This window comes from Sorex araneus, chromosome 5, assembly GCF_027595985.1.
Source record: "Sorex araneus isolate mSorAra2 chromosome 5, mSorAra2.pri, whole genome shotgun sequence".
Classification (NCBI taxonomy): domain Eukaryota; kingdom Metazoa; phylum Chordata; class Mammalia; order Eulipotyphla; family Soricidae; genus Sorex; species Sorex araneus.
Window position 1 is genome coordinate 26904545 of NC_073306.1, and position 13457 is coordinate 26918001.

The 13457-nt window shown below is 37.6% G+C and overlaps 1 protein-coding gene across 1 annotated transcript in view; it reads left to right on the forward strand.

Moving 5' to 3' along the window:
• Positions 1-13279: 13279 nt before the first annotated feature.
• The window catches only part of LOC101540732 (selection and upkeep of intraepithelial T-cells protein 7-like), a 33016-nt gene continuing 32838 nt past the window's right edge, over positions 13280-13457 (forward strand). Inside the window, exon 1 of the mRNA XM_055138397.1 lies at positions 13280-13355. Within this exon, the coding sequence (XP_054994372.1) occupies positions 13280-13355 (76 nt within the window). The remainder of the gene's footprint in view (positions 13356-13457) is intronic.

The following is a 13457-nucleotide window of genomic DNA, read 5'->3' on the forward strand; positions in this document are numbered from 1 at the left end:
GCTGCCAAGTGTTGAAGTAATCAATATGGACAAATGAAACTGAAAAGTAACAGTCAAGCTTATATCCCTTATTGTTATGGCATGAGTGATCAAAAAAGAGAGTAATGCAGGCTCCTCAGAGTTCTGCTTTTTTCATGTACTATCTCTGGGAAAGAGTGAAGTGACATGCAGCACAGGTTGGATTAATAGTGTCTTGCTAAAAAGTAGCCTGTCATTTTATGACTAAGGTCAGGAGGGGGGGCAGCAAAATAAAGGAATGGAAAAGTAGAGACAGAAAAATGTTTTAGCCTATTCACTCCTTCCCTCTTAAGATTAAAGGGCTGAGCATTAATGACTGAAAAGCATTTCAGCTGAATACCTTATTAGGGAGCCTCTTAAGAGGTAGTACCTGTATAAGGAAAGCAGAAATGCACATGAGAAAGTCGTCCTGAAGTTTTTTTGTCCAACTACCTCTAAATTCTGATAGGCATTGGATGTGCACCAAATCTGGTGTTGGATAGACAGTTTCCAACTCAGGGGACATGCTGGGTAAAAACTTTGCTATTTTTATGCTTAGACATAGAAATCAATACATAGGACTTTGGCTTGGCATCACTGTCATCATTACCTATTTAAATGTTTAGAAATAATCCATTCCTTGGGATTAAACAAATGTAAAAGACAATTGTGTGCTTCGTAGAAACAGATTTGTACTACTCATGCCTAATTTTGGCTACCAAGTAAAGTAAAACGTTATCACTGTCATGGTATCTGTCACTGTCATCCCGTTGCTCATTGATTTGCTTGAGCGGACACCAGTAACTTCTCTCATTGTGAGACTTATTGTTACTGTTTTTGGCATATCCAATACCTCACGGGTAGCTTGCCAGGCTCTGCCGTGCGGGCGCGATACTCTTGGTACCTTGTCGGGCTCTCCGAGAGAGGCAGAGGAATCAAACATGGGTCTGCTGCGTGAAAGGCAAACACCCTATCACTGTGCTATCGCTCTAGCCTCATGGTATCTATAGCCATGAAATTAATGGTAGGGAGATATAGTAACAAGCTTATAGCCAAGTTCTTCCATTTATGATAGTCATGTTTATATATTGATCAATAGGAACTAAGAGAGACAGTCAAAGGGAAACTTTTAACTCTCTCACAGTGGAGGTGACCAGAAAAGCTGAGAAACAGGTGCTGTTTTCATTTACATGAGCTTGCAAGGTTATTTCTTGATCGTATTGCTTTGTATCCCATAAAGATCATAAAATATTTGTTGTAACAGCCAAAGATCTTAGCAATAATTTTTTAAGTTTTTTATCAGAATTATTTGAACATAAGATCAGATGATGCATTAATTGATTTAGATTAAGGATTACATAAAAGAGTGAACTGGAATGACCCCAATTCATTCTTTCTATATTTGCATGATGCTAATATGACATTGCTTATGTAATTATTTTATAGTAACAACCTCAGGATAACAGCCAAAATTGAAAAAATGGTCAACACATAGATGTCAATAACTTCTATAATGAAGTCCATTTTATTTTATTTTATTTATTTTTCAATGATTTTGAAAATGAACTACAATTTTTCTTAAAATTAGTTCTCCCAAATTTCTGTTGGGGTTTTTCTTTTTTCAGCTACTTTCATGGTATCATTTCACTGAAGGAATTTAACTTTTTTCATATTGGATATTTTAATTCCACATCTCATGTTCCACAGTTTTTCAGGTTTCAGCTCGTCTTCCCATAAGAGGCTACCATAAGATGTACAAAAATACTAAGGAAGACTTAAAAACAAATATGTAGGTACACTATAACACTGTAACTTTGATGTTCCTGTGACATAAGCATCATTTTGGTTATACCACATCTTTTTTCAAGTAAACAAATGCAACAGATATTGATGTAGGGTATCAGAGTTGTAAGACTGCAAAGAAAGAGAAAGATAAAAAAAGACAACACAATCTTGATTATAATTTCATCTGCCCATCCATTTATTTCTGTTGCAAATATAATATACAAATAAAATTCTGATCTTTTCTGGAGTGCTTTTATTCTTTGCAGGCTCACTCCCTGAAGAAGCTTCCCTTCCATTGATTTAGACAAATTAATGACTTCTAAGTAAAAGGGTTTTTTTCTCCTGACTTCCAAAACTGCCTTCTGTATCTGAGAAAATCAGCTTGTTCTCAAATAAGTTACCATTACAACTAATTTGCCTTATTAATATTTATAATGAATTGTAAATGATTTTACAATGCCCGAATACATTTTATTTCCTTGACAGAGTTACTAAAAAATTAAGGAATTGAAAAAGCATCCAAATCTCTTCTGGAATTCTTGATAGACAACAATGGAACACATGCTAAGACCTCTGGAGAAACAGCTGTCATGCCACAATTTTACAATCAACAATTCCCATGTAGGGTGCAAATAAAATATATTTGTGCATTCAATTTGCATTCATTTTTAGTTCTTGGATTTATATAAGTATTTTAATGTCATATCTATAGATTATGTCATAATATCATATCTGTTAGAAATTAAGAATGTCAATGAGAAGATAGTGATGCTTAAATCTGATGCAAAAGAAAGTTGGTTAAAGCATTGTGGAAGAGAAGTTTAAAATACAGGGCTGCAAAAGTCAAATTTATATTACTTATATCCCCAAGTGGAAAATATGTTAACATAATAAAAATAGCATTTAAAAGAAATTATTAGGAATAGTTACTTATAAAATAAAGATAAAAACATATATCATTTTTTTCTAAAATTTCTTGCATAGTACATATATATATATATATATATATACACTAGTAAGGCATTCTTAAATCTATGAAGGAAATGCAGATAAAATGTAAGGAAATGCAAATAAAATTATCTTTATGGTTTATCATAATTTTTCTGTCACATCTGATTAGAAAAGGTAAACTCACATGTAATCCTAAGGAAAACATGCAATAACTTAGTTGTTGATGTTTATGACTGATAGCTTCCCATGGTAACCATATCTTGTGGGTCTTGTTGACTCACTTAATTCCTGTCACTCTGAACAAACATTTTCTGTTTGACTATTTATATAATTTTATATGAATCTCTATGTCACAGCTCTGAGTAAAACTGGCACAATTACATATCAATTGCAGAAAGATTAGTTCTATAGAAAAACAAGCTTATGAGGAAGAAAAAGAGGAGAAGGAGGAAGAAGCGGAGGAGGAGGAGAAGGAGGAGGAGGAAAAGTAGGAGGAGAAAGATGGAGGAAGGGGAGGGAAGTGGGGAGAGGTGAGGAGGATGGGTGGAGGGAAAAAGGGAGAGGAGCATGGGGGCTAGAGGGAGGGAGAGGAGCAGAGGGGGAGGGCGAAAGGGGTGATAAGGAGGGGGAAGAGGAGGAGGGGCAGAAAAAGAAAAGGAAAAGTGTATCATACTGTACTTATGTAGTGCATCAAGGACGTATGCCATATAAGGATCTGTACATTAAAGACACCTCTTCAAAAGTTGTATATAGACATGCAAAAGAATGTTTCTCAGTCCATTTTTGAATGAAGACTTCAGGAAATCTGAAAAATACAAAATGTCATTGGAAAAAATGAGGCATTGCTGTGATGCCTCTTATAGTCTAATTCTCTTTCTCAGAGAATCCGACAAGCTACCAAGAGTATTCTGCCCACACAGCAGAGCCTAGCAAGTTTCCTATAGCGTATTCAATATGCCAAAAACAGTAACAATGCTGGGTCTCATTCCTCTGACCCTTAAACAACCTCCAGTGTGGCACCGTTGGGAAGGACGAGTAAAGAGAGGCTGCTAAAATCTCAAGGCTAGGATGAATGGAGACGTTATTGGCACCCGCTCGAGCAAACCGATGAACAATGGGATGACAGTGATACGGTGAAAATATTCTATGGAAATGCTATAAAGATTTTTCAAAACACTGAATATGGATCTAATATGATTCAGCAATTTCTCACCTTGGTGTCTATCAAAAAACCCACAAAAACAATAATTCTTAAAGATAAGTGAACACTATATTCAATGTAGCACTATTTAAATTAGCTAATTCTGAAAAACCTCATGAAAGATAAATAATTTAAAAATGTGATATGTCTGCATATGTATATGTAAATTTGCAACAATGAAGTCAATTGGATTAGCATTTTTCACCCCTGTCCAGTGGGAGTCAATTGCAGAGTGAGACAAACACACAAGGAAGTAAACACATAGGATTATCCAAGCTCTGTTATCACCTGGGAAGCCCCAAGTGAACTAACATTTATTCAATACAACATCCCTCCCCTATCCTGATTCCCAACATGTGAGCCATTGTTTAAGTCAACAGAGACAATAAGGACAGTTAGTAAGACCATCAAAATTTAATGAGTACATTGAGAGCAAAGACTGATTATTTCAAATAGCCATTCATCAGGCACCCTTAAAGTATAAAGTCATGACAATTTCTTACTGTACTTTTGCCTATGCTTTCATCTACACCTACAAGACCCTAAACTATCTCATTCTGTCCTTCCTTAGGTAGAAGTTCTTTCCTCAGTCCTTTGCCACCCAAGGATATACACTTCTTAATCAATTGTATTCTAAATGACCTGAACTGTTGTACCCAGGGGACTATCTCAACCTTGGGTTGTTGTTAAGAGAACAATTATTGGCTTTTTTCACAATATAATTGGAACTGAAGGGAGACATTCTAAGTAAAATAATAATAAAAAGGCAAATACCAGGTCATCTCACTTACATGTGTGATAAAAAGAAGTAAAGCAAGGGAAAAATTAAAACCAATGAAAAATGTCATAGATTCAGACCACAGAACTGAGGTTACCAGAAGGAGAGGTTGAAGGGGTTTCAGTGGACCACGGTAGAGGGAGACTGGTACTTTGCTGGGGGTTATGGTGTAGTAATATATTTTTATTTTGGCAGGGAGTGTGGTATGGGCCATACTTGGCTGTGCAGATAACTCCTGGATCCTAGTGGGGCTCAGGGAACCATATGAAGTGCTGAGGATCACACCTGGGTCAACTGCATAAAAGGCAACCATCTTACCCACTGTAGCATCTCTCAGGTCCCTGGGTAAATTTCAGCATCTATACCTGTAACAACTCAATAAATATGTTGATTTTATGTTCCCAATGACCAACAGAGGGGAAAAGTGCTAATCAAGCAAACAAACAATATTGTTCTTAGGTAAGGTGACTCAGTGATGTGACTCTCCAGGTGACGCATTGGAACTCTAAAGTGATGAAAATACTGAGAAAAGAGGTTTGTTTTTTTGTTTTTGTTTTTGTTTTTGTCTTTTGCTTTTTTGGTCACACCCAGTGATGCACAAGGGTTAATTCTAGCTCATGCACTCAGGAATTACTCCTGGCGGTGCTCAGGGGACCACATGTCCCCGGTTGGCTACAAACAAGGCAATCACCCTACCCACTGTGCTATTGCTCCAGCCCTGAAAAAAATTTTTTTATTTCTTATTTTTTAATTTAAGTAACATTGATTTACAAGAATGAAATGTTTATGTGTTTTAGGATTACAGTATTATCACATTATGTCTACCACCAATGTGAAAATATAGCCCATTATAACACAAAAGACCCCATTTCGCCTACTCACTCCCTTGGTAACTTTCTCTGCAGCCAGTTCTCAGGGTTTGTTTTCACTGAATATTGTTAAGAGATAGCTTCGTTAATGAAGGGGATTTTGGTCAAACCAACCGAACAGGATTCCTTGGTGATGACAGGTCAGAGTGATCAGTTATCACATAAAGGAGTTTAGAAGGTTGAGAAACTGCTCAGATACTAAGTTGTATCAGATATTAAGGTGGAACATTTTCATTTAACTGAATTAACAGGTTCTAGATAAATCAGAGGGAGCTTGGAGATTTTCTAAAACTTTAATTAAGCATTATAACTAAGAAAGATGAAATATTTCTGTCAATAACTTTGGAGAAAGAATGCTACACATAACTCTTTTGACTATTTTGTTGATTTATTTGAGCCACACTGTGCTCAGGACTTACTCCTGGTTCTGAGTTCAGGAGTCACTTACTCTTGAAAGTACTCAGGGGACCAGGTGGGGTGCCAGGGAAAAAAACAGGTTGGATGCTTTCAAAGCAAATGCCTTATCTGCTGTACTACTTCAGGCCCTCTTTTGACTATTTTTGATTCTTTTTCAACCTTTCATTCTGAGGCAGTGATTATCATGTGCTCAATTATGTCTTTTGTGGGCAGCAAAAAGTTGGAATTTGTTTCCTGATCTATGAAGCCACTCTGTGGCTGAGGGGAGTGTGCTGAGGCCGAGCCTAGACTGCAGTTTCATTGGACATGGCTCACCTCAGCAATGACTCTTCCTTGTTACTGTTAGGAGTAGCAGTCCAATATTGTGTCTGGTTTGTACTTAACAAATTATAGTATAAAAGAGAAAACTCTTTAATCAAAGTTTAGTGTCTTAAGGTACCAGGGCAGCCTGTACCAATGACTGATGCTGGCAATTGTATAAAAACATCTCCAAATCCCCTTGCTTCATGGCAGGGCAGCTTAAAAACGGTCTCTAGGGACCAGAGAGATAGCTCAATGGGCTGAATGCATGTGAACCACGTTTCTGTTGCGAAAAAACAGGTTCAATCCATGGTACCACATGGTCCCCCAAGCACTACTAGGAGTTCAAAGCCAGGAGTAGTCACTGAGCAGTGCAAGTGTGCTTGCCCTCACCACCCCAAATGAAACCCCAAATAGGAATGTTTATTTAAGACTTTTAAATAATTGGCTTTTGTTATAGCATCATTATGGTTTATCAAGATTTCTTGCTAAGTCCTTTCTTTTATTTAATCATTGGTGATGGTCCCAAGTAATACCTCAGCAAGTTTCTTCATCTAGATATAAATATTCAAGTCAGTTTCTCAGGGGTCTGATATAAGATAATTTTTTATAATGTGATTTCCAGAAATTAAGCCACTAACATCTACAAAAAGTTATAATAAAAAGACCATACAGGGTCTTTTCAAATTTATTTTCAAATAAATAATACTTTTTAGTAAATAAAAAATTAGAAATCTCAATGCATTGATATTCTTTAATCAAAATCCATGTAGGGGCTTTTTAAAACAAATTTTTGATAATTCCCAAGTTCATAGAAGGAAAAGAGCAGCAATTACTAAAATTGAATCTCTGTGAAGCTATTTTTTTCTGGTCCAAGAACAGATCTGTACCCAATACCGAAGGAGAGCAAGTGACAGAATATTGTCAGTCAACTTCAAGTGATTTCACTCTGAAACATGGGTAGGGTCTTGAGGCATTGGGAGAATCTGCTCTTACTACAGATGGGAGAGGAGTAGAATCAAATTGCCTCCCATCATCCTCAACTCATTCTCCACTGACTTTCAGTGAAACTAGTGATATTTACCAATCTTCCAAGTGTCAGAGATGTACTGAGGAAAAAAATATCCTGATGACCCTGCAGGTTCTTTCTAAGTTCTGTTCTTACTCCGGCACAGAGACAGCTGAAGATCTTAGTGTGACAGAAGAGTAGGCTGATTAGTCACTTATTTGAAATTAGGGCCATTTTTATTTTAGAGTCACTTGTTTTCTTACCTGTCCTCAGTTATATAAGTAAAGCATTTCAGTGGCAGGAAATTTCTCTATGTTATACAGTCACAATGCCTACAATTTGACAAAGTCACTCTGTCCAGATACAACTCTTCATGGACAAAGAAAAAGTTGGAATCTTTTGGTATTCTCTCACCAGTTGTAAGCTCTGTCCTCCACAAATTTTACTTCATACTTGTACTTTAGGGGCATAGCGGGTAGGGCGTTTGCCTTGCACATGGCCGACCCAAGTTCAATTCCTCCATTTCTCTCAGAGAGCCTGGCAAGCTACCAAGAGTATCCCGCCCGCATGGCAGAGCCTGGCAAGCTACCCGTGGCATATTCAATATGCCAAAAAATAGTAATAAGTCTCACAATGGTGCCTGCTCAAGCAAATGAATGAACAACAGGATGACAGTGCTACTTGTACTTTAATATTATACCTTATAATATTAAGTAGGGGGAATAAGAAGGGCAAATTCTAAATTATTTACAAGGATCATTTGCATGGTATATAACATATATGTTAAAATTTTTTAAAAATAGAGCATTACAAAGCCACTCATGATTGAATTTCAGTTATACAGTATTCCTCCATCAGTATCCATTTTCCAGCACTAGTATCCCTAGTTCCTTCCCATCAACCCCCTCCCCCACCCCTTGCCTGCCTCTTTGACAGGTGTTTCTCTTCTCTCTCTCTCTCTCTCTCTCTCTCTCACACACACACACACACACACACACACACACACACTCTCTCTCTCTCTCCTTTTGGGAATTGTGGTTTGCATTATTGATACTAAAAGGTTCTCAAGAATATGCCTTAACTACTTTTCACCCTCAGATCTTGTCCAGCATGATCATTCCCAAAGAGAAACAATAATAGGTGCCTAACATTAAATATGAACAAGAATTCCCCTTATGTTGTTCCCGGCACTCTCGTGATGTAAAGGAGAGACCCAAGGGAAAATTCAATGAAGCAAAATTCCTTAGCTCATCCATCAGCTCAGGACAAGATGTGTCATGTTGGAATATCTCTCTTACAAATACAAATCCTTTTAGATGACGAAAGGTGGAGCTTCAAATAGATTGAGATAAACTCACACCTAGCTATTCTCTGTGAAAGGATATCAATTTCAGACTGGCAAGAACAAACTTTTTCCAGCATACACTAAGTGGAAGCTCAGGCAAAAAGAGCACCCACCTTTATTTCTTTGTAATTGTTAGTGACTATTTTTTAGGATCTGAATGAATCACCCTCAGACACTGAAGCATCTTTTGGCGGAACCTGGAAAGAAATTTCCTCAGTATTCTGGAGCTCAAGTAAGTTATCACATTGTAAAGTACAGTAAGGGACAAGACTATGTCCTTCCTCTGTGAGCCTTGACTTAGTAGTTTCTTCAGTTCTAATTCTGTAATGTCCTAACATCTTTTCATCACAGAAAAGTGATTTAAAAAGCTAACATGCACTGAAATATGATGACCTGCATTAAAATTTTAGTACAGGATGACTAAAAATCAAAGCCTGGTCCTGTCTTTCCTGTGTTTGAGAAACAGTATTATTTTCTTAGTGTGCCTTCCTCCCTTCCTGCCTCCCTCCCTCCTTCTCTCCCTCCCTCCTTCTCTCCCTCCCTTCTTCCTCTTCCTCCCTTCCTCCCTCCCTCTCTCCCTCCCTCCCTTCCTTCCTTCTTTCCTTCCTTCCTTCCTCCCTCCCTCCCTCCCTCCCTCCCTCCCTTCCTTCCTTCCTTCCTTCCTTCCTTCCTCCCTCCCTCCCTCCCTTCCTTCCTTCCTTCCTTCCTTCCTTCCTTCCTTCCTTCCTTCCTTCCTTCCTTCCTTCCTCCCTCCCTCCCTCCCTCCTTCCTCCCTCCCTCCCTCCCTCCCTCCCTCCCTCCCTCCCTCCTTCCTTCCTTCCTTCCTTCCTTCCTTCCTTCCTTCCTTCCTTCCTTCCTTCCTTCCTTCCTCCCTCCCTCCCTCCCTCCCTCCCTCCCTCCCTCCCTCCCTTCCTTCCTTCCTCCCTTCCTTCCTTCCTCCCTCCCTCCCTCCCTCCCTCCCTCCCTCCCTCCCTTCCTTCCTTCCTTCCTTCCTTCCTTCCTTCCTTCCTCCCTCCCTCCCTCCCTCCCTCCCTCCCTCCCTCCCTCCCTTCCTTCCTTCCTTCCTTCCTTCCTTCCTTCCTTCCTTCCTTCCTTCCTTCCTTCCTTCCTTCCTTCCTTCCTTCCTTCTTGGGTCTGTATGCATAAGAGGACATTTATAGTTTAATTTTTTTCCTATGTCACTATTTCCTGTTTTAGTCTCAGGATAATTTTAGCCTTATAGAATGTCTTATAAACTGTTCCTTCTCTTTCTTTTTTGAGGAAGAATTTGTGAAGAATTTGCAATAATTTTCCCTTAAATATTCTCTGAAACTCACCAATGAAGTCATCTAGAACTGACATAATTTTGGGGGGACATTTTATTGTTCTTTTTATCTTTTTACTTGCTGTAGTTCTATCCTGGCTTTCAATTCTTGATTCTTGAGTCATTTGGGGGAATTTATATTTTCTAGATATGCATTCATTCCATTTTAGTATGTATGTACAGATTTTTCTTTGTATGAACCTAGTTGATATTTCCCTAGGGAAATATTATGGAGAGAGCTTCCTAGGTTAGTAAGTTATTGTACACTTAATTATACGAAAGAGCCTGGCAAGCTCCCCGTGGCGTATTTGATATGCCAAATACAGTAACAATAGCAGGTCTCATTTCCCTGACCCTGAAAAGAGCCTCCAATAAATCGGGAAAAAGGAGTAAGGAGAGGTTGTTAAAATCTCAGGGCTGGGACAAATGAAGACGTTACTGGTGCCCTCTTGAGTAAATCGATGAACAACAGGATGACAATGATACAGTGATACACTTAATTATAAAATAAAGTACTGGGGTCAAAGAGAGCACAGTTTGTTAACGCACTTGTCTTGTACACAGCTGTTCTGGTTAGATCCCTGGAATCACATATTGCCCCTCAAGTATCACCAGAGTGATTCCTAGCCCCACAGCATGGAGTAAACCATGTTTTGTTTTGAATTTTGAGCCATATCCAGTGATGACTCAGAGAGCATGACATTTTGGGGATTGAATCGGGTCTCCCACATGTGAAGCACATGTTCAGGACCACAAAGGTCCTAGCAGGGAACATAAGCCAGTGGATGCTATCTTTGTACTCTTCTTCTACTTGACTACAACTTGCTGGTTGTAGTGACACAGATTATAAACTCACTAGAGTTCCAGAAAGAAGCTTATATACTCAGCTAGAGTTCCAAGTTTTGCAACTGCAATCCAGGGGACACCTTTTAATCACATGATTCTAATGGCCAGTAGAGCTTATATTTGTGATTCCACAGACACAAAAAGTATGTATATTTTCATACTTATAAAACTGCAGACTAAGGCTGGAGAGAAGGTACAAGGTTATAGTGTTTCCTTGAGTACAGACAACCCCAGATTGATCTGTGTACTATATATATTTCCCCAAACACTTCCAGGAATGATCCCTGATCACACAGTCAAGTGTCAGCCCTGAGCACCTCTGGTAGAGATCCCAAGACCAAAAAACAAATAAACTGCTATAACAAATCCTGGCTTCTTATTTATCTGAAGATTATTAACCAAGATTTTTCTTTTTAGAACCTCAATAAGCCTTGACATTCTGTCAACTACTAGGAGCTATTTAAATAAAATGGCTCAACTTAGATGGCTGAGCTCATGTCTAACAGGTCCTAGGACTTAATCCTTGATACTACATTCTACCTGAGCTCCACTGAGTATGGCTCCCAAGTATCAACAGTGGTGACCCTTATTTAAAATAAAATAAAAAAAACAGAAAACCATGGTGTTAGAAAATTAAATTTTGAGAAAGAACCATGAACTATGGAAAGGTTTATTAGTAAGATTCATATCCTACAGGACTCACTATTCAAGACTGGGAAATAAAGATGTTTTGTAGAAAGCATAGAAACCAATTCCTAGAGTCAGAGCAATATAACATGATAGCGTTTCATGTCTTTATACTAAAGTTGGTTATGGTAAACAGATTACATTTGGGTATTATTATTTAATCTAATCACCTTCAGTTGGTTATTTATGTTTAAATTCCATTTTATTTTATAAGATTCACAATAATTTATTACATTCAATATTCCAATACCAATCCCACCACCATCACACTTTCCTACCACCATATTTCTAAAACTTTCACATAGATTCCCAAAGCTTGACCCCAAGACAAGACCTAAATAATTTATTTTGTATTGCTTGTTATGAATAATTCTCTAAAAGTGATCTCAAAAGTTTTCTTTGAAAGAAAGTATGTGAAATTGTTGTATCTTGCCCTGGAGCCATTGAGCCCTTGTATAAGAGATTACAAACATGTTGGTACAGGTTGAGCCTTGTGTGCTAAAATTTTTTTTAACTGAGATTTGTTTCCTTCTACCTTACATCCCATCCAATGTGTGCTATTCCTGGTACAGCAGTGGTATAGAGTATGGGATGTCACACAGCAGCACACTCCAGGAATTCTAAAATTTGAAATAAGATAATACAGCAGGAGTTAAATTTTTAACTGGATGGTGACTTTAGGGTCTAAGGCATCTCTGCAGCTTGTTGATCCCCTCTGAGATTAATTTGTGAGTCTATGAATCACGGCTGGTTAAATAAGCTTATATGACACCAGAGGCAGTTTTTGGGCATGGCTGTTAGGTTTCCTGAAGAACAGGGGGTAGGGGGATGCTGCTCATCCCCAACTCTATGAGAGCCTGAGTCACAAAATACTCATAAGTGATTTTTCAACAGATACATTCATGGATGAGGCTCATCTCAGTTTGTGGAGATCTGCTGTAGCTGGCATTTTAGCCAGTCATATTGTAATTGTTTTCTGATTTGATTGACTTAAAATCTATGACAATGATTTAATTTGTTTTTTAATTTGTGGGGAGAGGGTTTGGGCCACACCACACTGTGCTTAGGGCTTATTCCTAGTTCTGTTTAGAGATCACTTTTGGAGTGCCTCAGGGGATTCTTTGCAGTATTGAAGATTGAATCTGAATGTTGTAGAGTATAAAGTAAGCTCTTACCTTCTGTACAATTTCTCTAGCTCTGTATTTCATTTTTATAATTTTTTATTCATTAAACTGGGAAATTTTAATATTTTATCATATTTCCTCTATTAACTTATTTTCTCTTTTATTAAAAAGTATCTGTTGCCCTAGGTTTTAATGTATGCATTTTAATAATCTTAATCCCTTTTCAAATAAAATTTGAATAGTTTGCATGCAGTGTATGTACCTTATAATTTACTAAATAATTTACTTAGTTTTATATAAAGGTATTATAACCAGTAATGCCTTTTGGTTAGGGTGCAGGAAATTTGCCACTTGGAAGAAATTATATTATTTTGCTGCTAGATTTTAGTTCTTTTTACTATTCATTTTTTCTACTCCATTTGTTATAACTTTCAAAGAAATGTTAATTTAGTAAATTAGGTCTCAAAGTTAAAAAGAAAGAAACATTAAAGACTTAATCAGTGAGAGTGAGGAATTGATTGGACCCAATGTGGATGGATACCATCATTTTGTTGAGTACTGAGAGGAGTGATATTCTGAGAGGAAATAGTCTCAAGGTTGTGTACTTTGAATATCCCAACCCACTATTTTCTTCTATGGCTTTATCCTTGTCATCTTTACAGGTGCAATGAATCCTAAATGCTTCTTTTGTTCTGGGTACTGTGTGGCATTCATTCTTCTACAAGTGAAAATTTCAACTTCAGGTAAGAAGTTGAAATACATATACACATACATATACATATATATACACATACACATATATATTTTTTGTATAAAGTCACAGTTAGTGAAAAAATATTTGGAAA